At 42.6% G+C, this 17,539-nt stretch overlaps 1 protein-coding gene across 1 annotated transcript in view; it reads left to right on the forward strand.

The window, feature by feature from the left end:
* Window positions 1-229: 229 nt before the first annotated feature.
* The window catches only part of LOC125200048 (inositol transporter 1-like), a 29,466-nt gene continuing 12,156 nt past the window's right edge, over window positions 230-17,539 (forward strand). The window contains exons 1-2 of the mRNA XM_048097846.1: window positions 230-420; window positions 1,465-1,813. Coding sequence (XP_047953803.1) covers window positions 230-420; window positions 1,465-1,813 — 540 coding nt within the window. The remainder of the gene's footprint in view (window positions 421-1,464; window positions 1,814-17,539) is intronic.

Here is a 17,539-nt window from a genome sequence, read left to right on the forward strand (position 1 = left end):
CAATTAAACATGCTCAAGACAAAACAACACGATATACAAAACAAAAACAAAAATGAAATGACTCCAAATGTAAAATTTACTTGGTCAACGGGGGATTCACTGGGTCCGGCCCCTTGGGAGCCAGACTGATGGTAATGGGGCGAACACTTTCTTCTTCGGGCGCCGCCGACGCTTCCCTTCGCACAACGGGGTCTCGACAGGGGTTTCCTTCTACGTACGACGCCTAAGGATGGAGGCACGAGTGGGGGCTACCAAGGCTTGGAGAGGGTGGAAGCCGCCGTCGGAGGAAGTTCCTGGACGGCCGCGCTTTCTCCTTGATGCGGGGAAACATCTCTCCTGCAATCATACCGCCATTTTCTCGCATAAGCTGACTGCATTGTCATCCTCTCCCTCTATTCTCGCGCATGGTCAGCCCAACAGGTATCCAAACTCCCTTTGATCTCCCCCGTAGCGCCTCTTCTTGACTTCCCACATTCATCTCACCACGGCTATTTCTTTCCTTCATAGCCCTCCGCACGTCCCTTATTCACCACGCTCTCCACCAAACCCGGTCACGCTTTACCTTGTCCACGTTGGCCCCTATGTTGTAGAAGCACAACCTCTTCCTTCCATATGTAAGAGCCCTTTGTTGAAAAAGTACTCCATGCCGAATAACTCCGGGGCTCATACATTGTAACATTCCCGCCGCTCTTCCCAATCTTCACACGAAGTCATGGGCCTATGTGTGCGCGCTCAAGTGTGGCAAGTGTACATGTGGCGGGAGGGGTTATAAATATCCGATGGCAGCCCGGGCTAAATCCAATATCCAAGCCGAACCTTGATGCGTTTAGACATGCACCCAAGTAAAGTATAGCTCGGGCAGTGGTGATGTCGAGCCGGCTTGGTGGTTTACTGACAGATTGTACCCGATGAATTCCCGGCGAAGCGGAGAAGATGGTCGGGTGAGGTGGATCCCTTTGATATGCCGGTTTTGAAAATTCCGCTCCTAGCGTGTGTCAAGTATTCCCAAAGTGCCTTTGTGATGAGAATCCATGGTGTCTTTTTGTGGGTCAGATACTTCCGTCATCCCAAATTCCTTCGTCATCCTCTCCCTCGCTTAGTAAATAGCCCCATCCTCAAAGACCACTCCTCACACTCATGGTATGCTCGATGGTGAAAAGACGGAAAAGAGATAGAGTTCGCATCCGGATCGGTAGTTGCCTTGAATTTAAAGGTGGAGAAAAATTCCCGGGCCGTCTCCACCGGGTACCTCCCTGCTCACTCATGGTTCAAGAGCCACCAAAGTTCCCTTGATGTGACCAAGGAATTATTCCTCGCACTCTATCTCCCTCGCCGAAGTCCCCGTCAGATCTCTTCCCTCGGGATGAGCGGGGCTTCCCCGACCGCACTCGATCCTTGTATGTCCGTGTCCTTTCTAGTCAGCTGAACTTAGACATAGATCCCAAGAGCTTCTTCATGATCCAGGATCTCCTCTCGCCCGGCTTGGGGTCTCCTCCTCTTCCTCGAGCTCTTCCTCGGGGTCTCACTACTCACCAAGTCCAGAGGCCTGGGGAGCGGGCGGGGGAGATTTCCCGACCGAGACGTAGCCTCTCGAGATTTCTTGGCCGAGTGGACGACAGCTTGTCTTTCCTTCCTCTTGTGCCCCCGCCACTCCACGCCCTTCCGCGGCGGCCTACCTCATCTTCGCAGTCGAGTCTCTCCTCCTCGCATGCTCGTCGCCCCCGTCGAACTCGATCCCTTCGTCTCTGTCATCCTCATCGACCTGTCCAAGAAGCTTCGCCGTACCATCTCCTTGACGCTCGCAGACGGGCCGGTGAGTCCTCCGGTACCTCCTTCTCTAGATCCACTACATCCAACGGCCTCGCCTCTTCGGGTTTCCGTCCCGTAACATCAACGGGGAACTGCCCCCTCTAGAATTCTGTGTGGGATTTCTCCTCAACATTTAACCTGGTTTCCCCGTAGATTTAATCGAGTCTCCTCCCGTGTTTGAGGCTGGGGATTTCTCCCCTTTCTGCCACAACCGGGTTTCCCCCTCAACAGCAAAGTTGGGGTTGCCCCGTAATCAAACGGGGTTCTCCCTCCACATATAAACCTGGTTTCCCTCTCTACATTCTTAGGAAACAGTGGGTTCCCCCTCCCACAATTTCAACCACAAAGGATTTCCTCCATCAATCAGAATCAAATGCGAAGTACTTTCCCTTGCGACTCCATCTAAAGAGTGATCCACCGCCATCCCGTCAATTTCACCGTAGACTGGCCACGCTCCCTCGAGTCCGCGCTCGCTTTAATTCTCGTTTCCGCAATGCTCCGGGTTCGGCCCAGCTTCGACGAGTCGATTCGGGGTTTTTGAGTCCTCTGGTTTGAACTGGGTTGTTGGGCCACCGATTCTTCAGAATTTCCGGCGGTTCATGGCGGAACATCGAGAAATAGGAGAAAGCTTCTCGGCCTCTTCCTTACTCCCGAACTTCTCCTCCAAGCTTCCTTCAAGAATGCCTCCTCACGGACTTTGACGGTAGAGGAATCTCGTACGAAGTCGGGTTCCATTCTCAACCTATATCGAGTGCCGAGAAAGTCGATTGAGCGGCGCTTGTTTGCGTCGGGTCTCCTTCTTTCGCGTGGTCGCTTCTCGTGTTTTCTTCATGGCTACCTGCAGACTCACAATTTTCTCGGGGGTAGATTTTGGTTAAAGGGTTAGAAACGATTTTAGGGAAAATTATTTAGAGAGAGACTGTGAGAGTATAAGGAAAAGTGAACGATTGATTTCGATTGAAAATCAAATATCTCCACTTTTCAAGATGGCAAAGGACAGCTGTACATTGATGTAAAGAACCAGATGCTCCTCGAAAAGCGGAATTCGATCAAAGAAATGAAACACCAAATTCTGGGCCGGAGATCATGAGTGACAAAGCAATTTCCCCAAGGAGTTTGGTGCTTCAAAATATTTTTAGAAGATTAAAATTTTAATTTGTTCGATTTTCTTGTTTTTAGAAAGAATCGAATTATTTACATAAGAATGAAAGTATCCTCAAGATTTCATAGGCCGCTGCAAAATAAATTTTTGTTTCCCACTTTACTCGACCTAGGAATTCATTAAGGATATCCACTCGTCACCATCCTAAGAAAAATGGCAGATGCAGTGTGGCGTCTCTTCCACCACATGCATATCTCGTTTTATCTCGTATACCTTCACTCGGCCCATTAAAAGAAAGGAACGAGTTTGGGGCGCTTCCTTGAATCTCTAAAAACCTCCATTTGCTCGAAGGCCAATGATCGTGTATGGCCCTATCCACAGGATTTCAACTTACGCATTAGCTCACGGGATTGAAAAAAGAGATTTTTTCGCCCTACGAAGTTCCGACTGAGATTCTTATCATGCCGAGCTTTGTTCTTTCTTTATACCACATGGCCGAGACGAATGCCTCCGCTTAGTTCCTCTAATTCCCGTAGCCCAAGCTCCTCCCTTCACAGCCATGCCTTCATATTCATCTCTTTCATCCCCCCAAAGCCCTTATGCTCCACTTCCACGCAAAAGCACATCTTCCCGAACCCCAACCGTACGGTGACATCCCGTTTGACGATTTGAAGCATTCCTATATGCCTGAGAGCATCGCGAGGTGCTTACTCCAATCTTCCGGGTTTCACCGTCTTTTCCAAGATGTTTTTGATTTCTCTGTTCAAATCTCCTCGCTGACCATTCGACTAGGGAGATAGGGGGTGGATAACCGATGATGTACATGTTAGGATTGGTATACAAAAGCATATTTCGAGCATGTTGAATGGATAGAATTGTTTGATACAATAAATTCTACAATCCACTTTTAACCCAAGGCGAGAAGAAGAAATTTTTTATCGATTGATGTTTGCTTGTGCATTTATAAGATGTTTCTCAAACATTTAAACGATAAAAGCAAATAAGTCTAATTCTTCTACATAGTAGACTGGTCGGAACGACGTTCACAAAGGTGACGCAGGCCTTTTGTAGAAGAGAAATAGAATTTCACAACCTAGATAGGATTACCTATCATGAAAGGTGCGTGTCATCCGCATGTTTCCTTACCTTAGGAAATAAACGATAACTGTGGTATAACACCAAGGATCTAAAAATTGAGATAAGTCCTTCTTGCTATTTACCAAAGACGAGGTCTCGTGATTGTTATTTCTTAATCATTGTTGATAAAAGATTGAGCATACGATATTGGGTTATGCACTACTTTGATTTATCAAATGGGCGGATTCTTCGAATCCAAGAATCCCGATATTTTGGGTGGTGGTGATCAATGTCTAGAGGGTAGATTGAGCAATGAATCGTGTGCCGGGTGAGTCCATTTGATAAAATCCTCGATGTGTTCGAAAAAAAGGGTTTTTTTATTCAGAAACTCGCCGGTTGGGAAATTTATTCCAATAATAAATAAAGATTTTGAACTGATAACTCTTGAAAGATATTAATTAATTAAAGTCAAATAAAGATTTAAATTAATTAATTGGTATTTATATCTTAAATACGGAGATAATAAATTAAAGGGGTAAAGCCCGGGTTACTGTAATTTGGGATGACTGGACAATATTATTATTATACTATATGGATTATAATAATATTCTCGCTGGACCCGTATTAAATTGCCTAATTTAATTAGTAAAAGTCCAATCAAGGGCCCATCATAACTCAATATAAAAGGAGATTAGAAAGGAGATTTAATGTTATTCAACACATAAATTTCGTTCTCCCTCTCCGGGGTGAACGGTTTTCTCCTTCATAAACCGGTTCTATCTTCTTTTTAATCAGCCCTTTTGATTCGAAGCTTTGCCCACCCAAAGGTCATTATATGGGTTCGGATAAGATTGAAGATTCGTGGTTGAGTATGAAGAACATCACGTGGGGGGCGCAAGAATCGTCATTTTCTTGGAGAACGATCGGAACTAAACCGTAGGAATTCATGAATGGGGTTTTAATTCCTTTTATATGAATTATTTGTGTTCTTGAATGCAATTTGATTGTTTAATATGTAGATAATTAATCCCATGATCGGTCAAATAGATCCGAGATCCGATTTATTTGTGTATGCATGACTCCGTCAAGAGGCACCAATCCCAGCAAGTAACCATACTTTCTCATCAAAGCTTCTATTGTGCGGTTACAAAATGCGTACCTTGATCCGAGATGATGGCCCCGGGGCACCCCATACCGTTGAAAATATTGGCCCGAAATTTAGCTACCTCCTTTGACTCGAGGTGGTTGTAGCCTTTGCTTCTATCCACTTGGATACGTAATCTACCGCAACCCAAAAATGTATGTATTCCCATATGAAGATGGGAAAAGGGCCCTAAATTCCATGCCCCAACATCGAAGATCTCACAAACTATTATCGGATTTTTGCGGCATCTCATCTCTTCTAGAAATTCCCCGGCAGTTGACTTCTCTCACAGACTTGAAAAAAATTCAAAGAGTCATTGTTCGAGTCGGCCAATAAAATCTACCGTCCAAAACATTCCCGGCGGTTTTCCTAGGCCCAAAATCCCCCCCCGGGCTAAAGTATGACGGGGTTCAAAACATTTTTTCTTCCCACCGGATGTATCGTCGGAAAACCCCGTCCGAGCACATCTTCCGGAGGTGGGTTCCGAAGTAGTATTTGGCTTCACTCTTACTTCATTCTCTGGCGGAAATTTCGTGGGACCCGTAGTTCTCCAGGTGACAGTAATGGCGTCAACGAACTATGGCTCGCATTCATGGGACGTTTTCCCCTTCCCGATGTTCCTAGACTTTCTTGTGAACAGCTCCAGTCAATAGACCTAGCGACTTCCATATATAATAAAATGTTCCTCGGGAAGGCACCCGGTATAGCTTCACCCGTATCCCCTTTGAATATTCTCGATGATCCGAACTTTGTTCCCCGCCCCTTTCTTGTCTTTTACCTCCCAATCAAATTCTTGTAGCAACACCATCTAATCAACCTTGGCTTAGACTCCCTCTTGGCCGGAGATACTTAATCGCAACATGATCGGTGGACTATTACTTTCGACTTAACGAATAGGCGAAATTTCTCGAATGAGTACACCGCCCGATCTCTTCTCATTGGTATCATAGTTCTTCGAGCCCGGTTGAGGTCTTCGAGACAAAAAAAATGACATAGCTTCTCCCGTCAATCCTTTGACCTAGGATCTCCTACGCAAAATCACTCGCATCACACATTACTTAAAGGGGGTAACCCAAAATTGGGCGTTGTCGGGGCGGGGCAAGTCATCCTTAAAATCGGAAGCCTTCTTGTATCCTTCATCAAAATCAAATTCCACATCATGTCAAGAGATGCGTTGCGGTTGGGCATTTTTGCAAAATTCCCGATGAACCTCCTATAGAAACCCGCGTGACCCAGGAACCCTCGACCTCCTTCCCGATTCGTGGGGTAGGGTAGTTTTGAGATTACATCCACCTTGGCTTTATCCACTTGAATCCCTCTCTCGAGACTACAGGGCCCGAGGACTATTCCTTCGGTACCATGAAATGACATTTTTCAATTTTGGGACTAAATTCTTCTCTTGACACCTTCTCAACACTAGATCTAAATTGGCCAAGCATGCATCGAAGGAATTTCCATACACGTGAAATCATCCATAAAATTTCAACACATACCTCCAACAATCCAGAAGATACTTATCATACAACGCTAGAATGTTCCCGTGCTTTGCATAGCCCAAAAACGGCTTTTTTATATGCATAAGTACCAAACGGGCAGTAAAGTTGTCTTCCTTGACCTTCCGGATCCACATATTCGGAAGTATCCACTGTATTCGTCTAGGAAGCAAAAATATTGCTTTCCGAACCTTTCCAACATCGTCATGAACGGAAAGGAAAATGATCCTTTTTAGTGGCTTCATTAAGCTTCCGTAATCAATGCACATTCTCCACCCAAATACTAATCTAGTAGGCACCAATTCATTCTATCATTTTCCACAATTTGTATTCGACTTCTTTGGTACCATGTGAACTGGCGTGGGTCTAGCTTCCTTCTTCTTCTTCCCTCATGTTTGGGTTTAGCTTGCGCCGTGGGTCTCTACCCCCTTCGCCCCCTCTTCCGAGTCGGATGTGGTGCATGCGGAGATCGGGCGATTCCCACAGTCGGAGACGTCCACCCTGGCCTTCTTGTTCCTCCGGATTACTTCCAATAGATCATTCTCATGTTCCGTCAAGGGCTGGATTATCACGGGAATATTTCATCTTCCCCAAGGTAGGCATACTTCGGGTCTCGTAGTTTCTTCAACTCCTTCTTTGGTGTGATGGCTTCCTGGGGGGTTTTTTTCCATACTCTTTGTTGCTATCTCATCCAAATTTGTTCCCTCGTCTGGGCCTTTCACACAACGGACCCCGTGGCTCGAATGGCGTGGGGTTTGGGGGGAGAATGCCATGATCGCCTCATTGATTTGTCATCCTTGGGGTTTCCAGTTAATAGGGTTTCACACCATCCCCGCCCTCCTTTAAAAAGTGGCTCAACTCCGAATTGTTAAACGTTCTCGCATTAATTGGTCTCAAGATATTCCTGGACCAGGGGTTAATGACATCACGAATGCGAATTCCCAACATCCAATGGTTTTTTCATGGCTTCATCGATGTTAAACGTGTATTTTTCCCCATGATAATCCAGGCATATTGTTCCATAAACACATCTATTATAATCTTAGCGGTGCGTAAGAATGGCCTCCCTAATAAAACTCCGGACTCAGGGAATTCATTATCACTCATTTTTATCACATGAAAATTAGTAGAGAAAACATGCACTTTCACTATCACGTTCTCCAACACACCTTCGGGGGAAATCTGTTTTATCGGGTTAATTACCACTTTGATTACCACCGACTCATTCCTATCAACCTTATATATCGAAAGTGGTAACACATTTATCGAAGCTACTAGATCACACATAGCATGCTCAATTTTTATGTCACCCGGAGAAATAGGCAAAGTGAACATACCGGTTCTGCATTTTGATGGCATCCTCCTCTTCTGTATCCCCTGACCATTTTCTCCAATTACTATCTTCCTTGGGCTTGGTTTTTCCTACTATGAACTCCTTGATGAATTTACTTTAATGTAGGCAGCTTCAAAGCTTGTAGGAAGGGCAGGGTTTATATCAACTTGCCGAAAATCTCCATGAAGTCTTCTGTCGTCCTTCTTTTTGGCTTCCCTCGATGAGGGAATGGCTTCGTCGCTTCAACGTCCCCGCCGGGCTGAGATGGATGATTCACCGACTTCTTTCCTTCATTCCTCAATCTCCACTTCAGGTTTGGGTCTAAGAAAATGGATCGGCCATCCGAGGGAAATGGTTTCTCCAAATCCCCTTTTTGAAGCTGCTTCTACTCGACATTGGTTACCTCGTGGCCCTCTAGGTCGGTGGGTCTTGCCTTCCTTGCTCGTTAATAGAGGTGTATTCTCATCTTTTCTCATCTTCGGACCCTCATGCCCGTCCCGACCTCAAAGTTATTCCCACTAATATTTGCCCGGCCGTGGTTTCACTGAGGTATCCTTCCTTCGTGTCCCCTCATCTCATTCAACGAAGTGGCCAATTGCGACATTTGCTTGCCAACATATCCATAGCACAAATATGCTCTTGTTGAGCATCTTGGATTTTGTGTACCACATCATTGTTTGCCCTGCATATTGTTCCGCGTGTTGTTGAGAGCCGACTAGGTCATGTACCATCTCATCCGCATTCCTGGAGGCTTGTAGTTCGATTGATTTGAACTTGACCCCGATTGTGGCTCGGTCCGCTCCCCGATTTGGGCGATATTTACCCCGACCTCCTTGATTGTTCTGAACCGGTTCCCCGACCCTTGATTTCCGGTGTGCATCTGGAAATTATGATTGTTTCCGGTGGCGTTCCCGATGTGGGGCACATAAGAGCCCTTGATTACTCGGTTCATGTTGTTCCAATTGGATTGGTCCCCTTGATTGCTATAACTCCGTTATTTGGTCCTTCCGGTTTTTCCTCGCCCAGTCGAATTATGCTGGGGTCCGTCCCGACCACGGCAGCGCTCGCTGGGCCTCTCGTGACTGTAGCCGGAGCGTTGGTTTCCGTATGCCCATCTAAAACAAGGGTTTTCTCTCCATGGTGCCTCCTTGATCTTCCATTGATTTCAGCTTGTATTCGATTATTTTCATTCCAATTCCCTACCGCATTTACCTGGGCTTGGAACTCTCCATCGGGTGGACCGACATACTTGGATTTTACATGGTTTTAGAGGGTGGTTATGTATGAATTTGATCATATTTTGTCTATTATTGAACATGTTTATATCTACTTCTCTATTATATTGGTATGTTGACCATTTTTTTAAAGAATGTGTGAAAAGGTACAAAATATGTGGATGTGCAGCAGCCTTGGTTTGAGACAATATTTACTGGAGATTTTGAAGTCAAATCAGCTCCTAATGCATATCAATCTCTTCGTCTTCGAAAGAGCTTCGCTGGGTATCTCGCACACCTTAATCGGAGTTCGGTAGAAGAAGTTATGGCCGTTACAAGAATACTGCGCTGTCTAGAAATTTCACGCGGCCGGGTGAATTATTACACTATAAATTCACCCGGCCGGGCACAACGATTCTGCGCGAAAAGGGTCAGAAAGTGGTCGAAAATGACCACTATTTTGGCGTATTCTCTTTCCAAAAACACGATTTTCTAAGGAGGATTAAAAGGAAGAACGCCTAGGGCTCAAAGATTGATTCTACCTTACCGCCTCCAACACTCACATACACCTCCAAGAACACTTCTAGAGAGAGAATTGAAGATTGAAGACTCCAAATCGGAAGATTGAATACTTCACTCCATAGATTCGTTCCACAAGAGTTCTTAGTATCCATCTTTCATGTTTTTGTTCGGATTCTTTGTGTTAAACTTAGTTTTCTCCATGAACATGAGTAGCTAAACACCTTTTGTAGAATTCTTGGTGAAGATGCATTAAATTCATAGTTTTTATCCAATTGATTTGGTTCTTACCTTGCTCTTGTAGTTATTTGATTATTCTTGGGTTTATTCCTTTCAATTGCTTGATCACCACTTGATTGTGTAGGATTAATTAGATTAATCGGAGATGAAATAATTAACTGGAAATAGGAATAGTTACACCTTAATGCAATAAAACTCGGGAGATGAGGTTTTGAGTGAGGTCTTTGACCTAATCGAGCTTTGGGAGTTAGGGGTTTTAGGATTAGAAGGGACTTCAATCCTAGCACTTAATCTACAGGTGTTCTACCTCGGGAGGGGTTTAATCTATAATCGTGGGTCGAACTTAGTAATTCTAGAGACACCAAAAGGTAAGACAATTGATTGAATAGAGCTTGGAATTGTGCATCGGATCCTTGAGTTCTACAATTTTCTCCATATTATCTTTTCACTCCGTGTTTATTTGTTTTTATTTATCTCTTTGTTCATTATATGTTTTTCATAAGTGTTAGAACAAAACCAAACATTTCGATTCTCTAGATAGTAGTCAACATTTGTTCGTGGTAGTTAAGTTGATACGAATTTGTCTCGTGGGATACGATACTCTTGCTTGCTAATTGCTACACTAGCCCCGTTACTTTGCGGGTATCATTTGTGTTAAAATAAGTTGAGTCATGGACCGTAATAGAGCCGGAGTTGATTTTCCTCCGGACTCTGCGGTTTCTCTTTCTCCTTCGAGGTCGGGGAATTCTTTTTCTCAATCGCACTAAGAAGTGTCTTCTCCATCCGATCTATCCTGTCCCCAACTCCTTCTCCTTCTTGTTCCTTGATTGCGTTTGATGAACCTCTCCTCATGATACGCGGGTGATCATAGCCTTCTTTGCGTCGATCAGCCTTCCCAAAATCTCTCGTGCTTCACTGCCTTGTTCTTTGTAAAATTCCCCGCTCGAGGAATTCATTAAGTCCTTTGACTCGGATTAGCTCCTTCATAGAACGGGTAAAAGGTCTCAAATCTCCATCATCCTATGGTTGGGACAGGCCGAGCAGCCCCTTAAATCGAGACCGCATTGACTCAGGGACTCATCGTAATCCCGCTGCATTCCCGAATCTCCTTCTTCGGGTATTTGTTTTGTTGGACGGGAAGAAATAATCCAGGAATTCCAGCTTGAAATCTTTCCATGTGTTGATCGAGTCCGGTGGGAGCCTCAAGACAAGTATTAGCCCCCCTTAAGGGCAAACGAGACGCACGCAAACGAAGAGTCCTCCTCAATAGCCTCGTTGGTCGCTTTTGGATACGCACAACTTACTAAACTCGTTTAGGAATTCGAAAGGACATCCATTCCTTGCCGTCAGAATGTAGGTAAAACACCCAAGACATTTGTCTTGATATCAATAGACCTCGGCGCTAGTTCGAGACTATGACATGGGCGGTCTCACCGCCCGATGTGCGTGAGTGATCCTATCTCCGGATTGGGATCCTCCAAGTGTGCCATATCCACGTCTTCCTCTTCCTCGGTTTCGAAGTGCTCAGATCGTAGACGACTTCGGGTCTTCTCCCCCGATGAGTTCCACCCTTTTCACTTTCGACTCGAATGGGAATGGGTCTACTGTCAGAACCCGATCTAGTGGTGATGGTAGACGTTGATTCCTTAACTCTCGCCACCGACTTGAGCGTCCCTTGACCTGACGGGTTACTCCAGCTTCCCAAATCGTGAGCCCTTGCTCATAAACCGTCAAGAAAAAAAAATACGAAATTAAAACTATATACACCAAATCCTCAAACACGTAAATAAACCTACGCCATCCATCCGCAACGGCGCCATTTGAAGAGCTGACTTAGAAGCTAATGATGGTTAGCGAAAGCGTGTTCTAAAAAAATAATGAACAAAACCCTCGGTCCAGAAATCCACTAGACAACGGGTCTAGGAACTCGGAGAACCTTGAGCTACCTGTCAGTTGGGCACACAATCACTCCCTTAACTCCTCTTCAAAACCCTCAACCCGCTTTAGCTAGGAAAACTAGTACATGGAAGTAGGGATCGAATCCACAGAGATGAATGCGCAAGTAAACATGTTCGAAGACTCGAGGACTATTTTTTTTGCGCGCCACGCAACTTTTGGGGTTGAGCTTTAATTCCTAGACTTGGTAATCGAAATATTCTACTCTAACAGAATAGATCTAGGCGAGACATAAAAGCATGCATATTAACCAAAATAGAGCGAGACAATTGCTAGATCGAACGAACAGCTTTCCTAAATTAACCTAGACCGGGAAAGAAACTAGATGTGGGGACCATTTTCCGAAAAGGTAGAGTACGACTAAAAAGCTGCAAAATAACTAACTAAAGGACTAACTAACTGACATCATCTTCTCCAATATATTTCACGAAACAACCAGCTAAAACAGAGTAAAACGAAGATCGAAACAAAGTAAACAAAATTTAAACCAACAAATTGAAGAACAGTCAAACTAAAGCATCTACGCTACTAGATGAGGTAAAACAAGAATGCAGAATTTAAACAACAAAATCAAGAGAAAACAATCGATCCGTTCACGAGATGCTTAATCCACTCCGATCCAAGCCATCCGCAACAACCAAACATCATTTCCATCTCAATCCTCACAAGTTTACGTAGATTCAACCGATCAACAACGATTTCTTGCAAAACAACTCCAAACTCAGATCAACCAACAATAATCGCAAATCAAACCCAAACATCACGATAAGATAAACCAAACAAAAGTAGTGATATTCATAGCAAAATATGAATTATCCAACGATAGTAATAGACAAGGCCGAGCACGAACGCGAGGGCTCGCGAATACCAAAAGTAGACAAAAAATAAAAGACAATTGTTTCTTCGCTTCGGAGACGGTGTTGCATCCAAATTTCCGATGAAATGAGAACCCCCTACGATTTCCCCAAGTGTGTGAGTGTATAGAAAAAGTAGAAAACTAAGCTAGAGTGGAAAAAAGTGTTCCTCATGTTGATTGCGTGCACCTTTTTATAATGGATAGAGCTTCTAGACTGCTCTTGTAATGCCGATTTTCGCCTTCGATTCGATGCTCTTTTGTCTAGCGCTCTTCCTTGTTCAGCTTATTTTCCCGCACCTTCCTCCACTAGGCGATCTCTGTCTTCTTCGTGGCCGGCGATTTTCTCTACACACCGGCTCAAAAATGTTTATTGGACTCGGGAAATCGAGAATTTATCCCTATAACCAATGCATGAAATTAGCCTTATCGGACTCCAACGTGGCGACCGCGGCCAAGTTGCGGGCCACGGGAAAAGGCGACGAATCCGAGATGCCCTAGATTTGCTCCAAGATTTACCGTATTTTGAAGATCTTTTCCTTCTACAACAAGGATTGGCTTTCCCCTATAAATAAGACCTCAAGCTTCATCAAAAAGAGAGAGCTTCTACTTGCAAAATATTTCATAGAGATCAAGAGCTAGAGTACTTCACTTGTGCAAGGAGTTGGAGAAGAATTTCAAGAACATCAAGAATGAAGTTGACTACGGGTTTTATTTGCTTTAGTTTTATGTTCAAATTGTCTTCCCTTCAATCTATGTGTTTAGCTTATTTCATCATGCGTAACTAAGCTCATAGGATTCTAGGGATGTGTTAGTAACGACTTTGGTTTTACAATTCCTTTTTTTTATTTAATATCCATTTTGTTTTTTCTTTGTTTTTCCCTAAGTAGTTTTGATCTTGCATGATTGAGTGACACAAACTTGTATGATTTAATATAGCTTGCTTCATAACTGTGAGAGAGTTCTAGCTAGTTAGATTCACTTAGTAGCGCTACGGTTAAACTTCCTTAAAACGCCTTGTTAATTGAGAGTGAGGACTTTTCAAGAGTCTTAGAAGCTTTATGGAGTTACGTGTTAGGATTGACAACCCTAATTTTGTAATCAACGTTTGCATTGCATGAGCATAAGCTAGGCGACTCGTCCTATCAAAGTAATAACTTGTTAGGGTAATGTAGTTTGGAATTTGTATAACCATAAGCGTGAACACATCCCGGGATTCCTATCTCTATAGATTGTCTCGCGTGTTTTATCTGCATTTAGTTGTTTATTGCTTTTTATTGTTTTCTATTTCCAAAAGTTTTCAAAAACCTTAGTTCTTCCAAATAGATGAGTCTTAGTGAGGATAGACACTTTGTGTTTGCCTTCCCCGTGTTCGATATCGAGTCCGACCTTTAGCTATACTATATATACCCGTATACTTGGGGTTTATTTAGTGCTACAAATTAGTGCATCACCGTCCTTGAAATTTTGTTACATTTTATCATTTTCGTATGTCCTACAAAATTTGACACACTTCAATTTTTACCATTTTTTATAGTAGACCCCATATTCCACTAACTATTCCTATTCATATTTTATTAGAGTATAAAACTAATACTCCCTCCGTCCCACTTTAGGAGTCCGGTTGAGTTGGGTCGGGTTTAAGAAATGTAAAAGAAAGTTAGTGAAAAAAGATAGTGGAATGTGGGTCATACTTTTATATATTAGTTTTATAATAAAATGTGAGTGGAAAAGGTGAGTGGAATGTGGGGCCTATTACCAATTATGAAATATTCCAACCGGGACTTCTAAAGTGGGACACCTAAAAGTGGTAAATCGGACTCCTAAAGTGGGACGGAGGAAGTACTTTAAAGTAGGACCAACATGCTACCAACTTTTTCGATCCACTTTAGCTTACATTTCTTAAAATCCGTGCTTGGGTCAATGTGACAAAATTTGGGAGACGAAGGGAATAACAAAAAGCATCCTTTCCCAATCTCATAAAAATTTTATATTCAATTATCTAAAAATCCATTTGAGAATCTACCCATGCTCATTGCCATGTGATCAGTATTATTTGGAGCCATATATATAGGTCATTTTGTGGAGCTAAGGGTATCCACAATGGTGGCCCTCTTGGGCATGCCCAAGCCACCATTTCTTGGGCATGCTCAACAAACTTGGCCTTGCTCATGAAAACTTGGCCACCAATGGTGGCCCTTGGCCACCATTTTTTTTATATTTGAGCAATTAAAATTATTTTCATACATTTTTGTTATATTTTAATATTACTAGAATAAAAATTATTTACCTATAATAATTAAAAAATGCTTACTTACTTTAAAAATTAAAAATTGAAACCAAATTTTCGTCGTAATATAGATAGGGTAAAATTATACAACGCCAATATTTTAAATACAATAAAAAAAATGACGCACACCGCGACTACTCGGTGTCGTCATCGTCATCCATCACATCATCTTCACCGCCTCCACCGCCACCACGCCACTTGCACCGCCCCACTGCCGGCACCGCCCGTTGCGACCCTTCGCCCCATCCCAACCGACCTCGGTCGAATAATGAGGTCATAGTAGAATCTCTTGATCTCCGGATCGGTTGACTTCTCGTACAAGGCCAAATTCTCCGAAAGTTGCTTCATCATCGGACCTCTAGGGTATGAGTCAAAGCCGCCTCGGTGTTGAGGACCTGCTGTAAGGTCGCGGGGAGGAGTGAGAGCCGGTTCTAGTTCCCGGGTTGCGGCACGCGCCTGCGACGTGGGCGCCGAGAGTCCGGAAGGGCTCCTCTCGAAGCATCGTCGTTCGGATCGAGGGGCGTGAGTCACTCTCTGTTGTAGTTGCGGTGCGCCTGATCTAGTCGCCGGCCCGAAGCGGGATCTTTGTCGATGATGCTCCTGATTTCGGCGATCACGCAGAACGAGGTATTCGTCCCAGTAGGTAAACTTCGGCCACGTTCGGTATTGTACAACCGATACGACAACGCTCGTACGTCGGCTCGGTGCGGTGCTCTCGGCAAAGGCGAAGTTGGGTCTCGTATATGCCACGAACTTCTTCAATGCTTTAGTAATCCTTCGAACTTCTTCGGATCACGGCTAGGCTATCGCTCGCGCTCCCATCGGTTTGAATTTCTTGTACACATCGAGAATGCGATTCCAAAAGCAAACGTCGGTCGATCCGTACAGATTATAGAATCGGTCGTGACCGCATACTGAGCTCTGGCTACAGCAAGGGATTCTTCAGTGCTGTAGAAGGTCGATCGCCGGCCTCCACCGCCATCGCCATCCCGCCGCCGCCGCCACCGCCGCCGCGTCCGCCCTTGCCACCTCGCCCACCACTTCGGCCGCCACCTCCTCCGGTCCCCTGCTCTCCTCGCGGTGGCGCCTCGACCACCGCCGCGGCTTCGCCCCACCATTTCCAGCCATTTGCCCACCTCCGCCGCCGTTTCGCCCCCAACGCCTTGATTTCGCCCGCGACCCCCTTGAGTACGGACACGGGGTCTCGGTGGTGTTCCATCAATTGTTCCCATCAAATTAATTTTTCCAAGTTTTAATTTAAATAATTTAATAAAATAATTAGCTCTACAAAGTATTAAAATTTGTTATCTTATTTTATAAATAGTAAAGAATTAGATTTTCTATGGCCAAAAAAAATTATTTTATAATTAAACGTAATTTTTAATATTGATAAATTTGATTTTATCACTTTTTTATTTAGAAGATTCTTTATAAGGAGTATTAAAGCTTTTAGCTCAATTCACGATAACATGGTATGCATTAAAATTTGATATATAATGTATTAATACTAATTGAATTTAATATTTTGATTTTAAAAAATTTAATAATATTAATATTAATTTTATTTTCTTTATATTCTTAAAATTTGGAACATTAAATTCGAGCCTTAATCAAAAAAATATTTACATGTTCTGAACTCATCTCTTTAATATGTTAAAGACATGTGAATTATATTTTTTATTTTTCTTAATAAAACATTAAAGTTCTTAAATCAATTCACTTCTATATGTGTTAATACTAATTGGGTATACTGTTTTGAATTGTACCGTTTCAATAAAAATAATCACATACTTAATAAAAAACATCACATATTCTTAATTCATCTATGTAATATTCTAAAAATATAGAGTTAATGTTTTCTCTTTTTCTTTATAAATTATTAGAGTTATAAGATCATTTACTATATTATGCAATAAATTAAAATTTGATATATAATATATAATAATCATCTTGATTGAGTTTCGGATATAATTTTAATTCTTTATGTTCAAATTTTAATTTTTTTAATTCTTATTTAGAATGCTATAATTGAATATCTATAAAAAAATAATCACATGTTCTTAACTCATATAATTACTATTTGAGTTATATTCTCTTTTTGCTAGTATAAAATATTATAATTCTTGCTCGGTTCACTATATCATGCAAACAACTAAATTTTGATATATATGATAGTACTAATATTAGTTGAGTTCACAGTTTTGATTTTAAAAATTTCATAATTTTAATTTTTAATTCTTTTGCATTCCAAAATTTTAATTACTTTAAATTCTTAACTTTTTAAATGCCCAACTAAATCAATCAATCACTTATTTTTAAATTTTTTAAAACATGTGATTGTTTATATTCTTAAATTTTAACATCAATTAGTAGTTGATATATAATAGTAGTACACTAAAATGAATTAAAATGTGAATAGAAGTCTCATCAATTATTTTTATTTTAAATAATTCCTAAGTTATGGAATCTAATCTTCTTCTTTATTTTGGAAACAATAGTAACATATATC

Source organism: Salvia hispanica, unplaced genomic scaffold (assembly GCF_023119035.1).
Source record: "Salvia hispanica cultivar TCC Black 2014 unplaced genomic scaffold, UniMelb_Shisp_WGS_1.0 HiC_scaffold_785, whole genome shotgun sequence".
Classification (NCBI taxonomy): Eukaryota; Viridiplantae; Streptophyta; class Magnoliopsida; order Lamiales; family Lamiaceae; genus Salvia; species Salvia hispanica.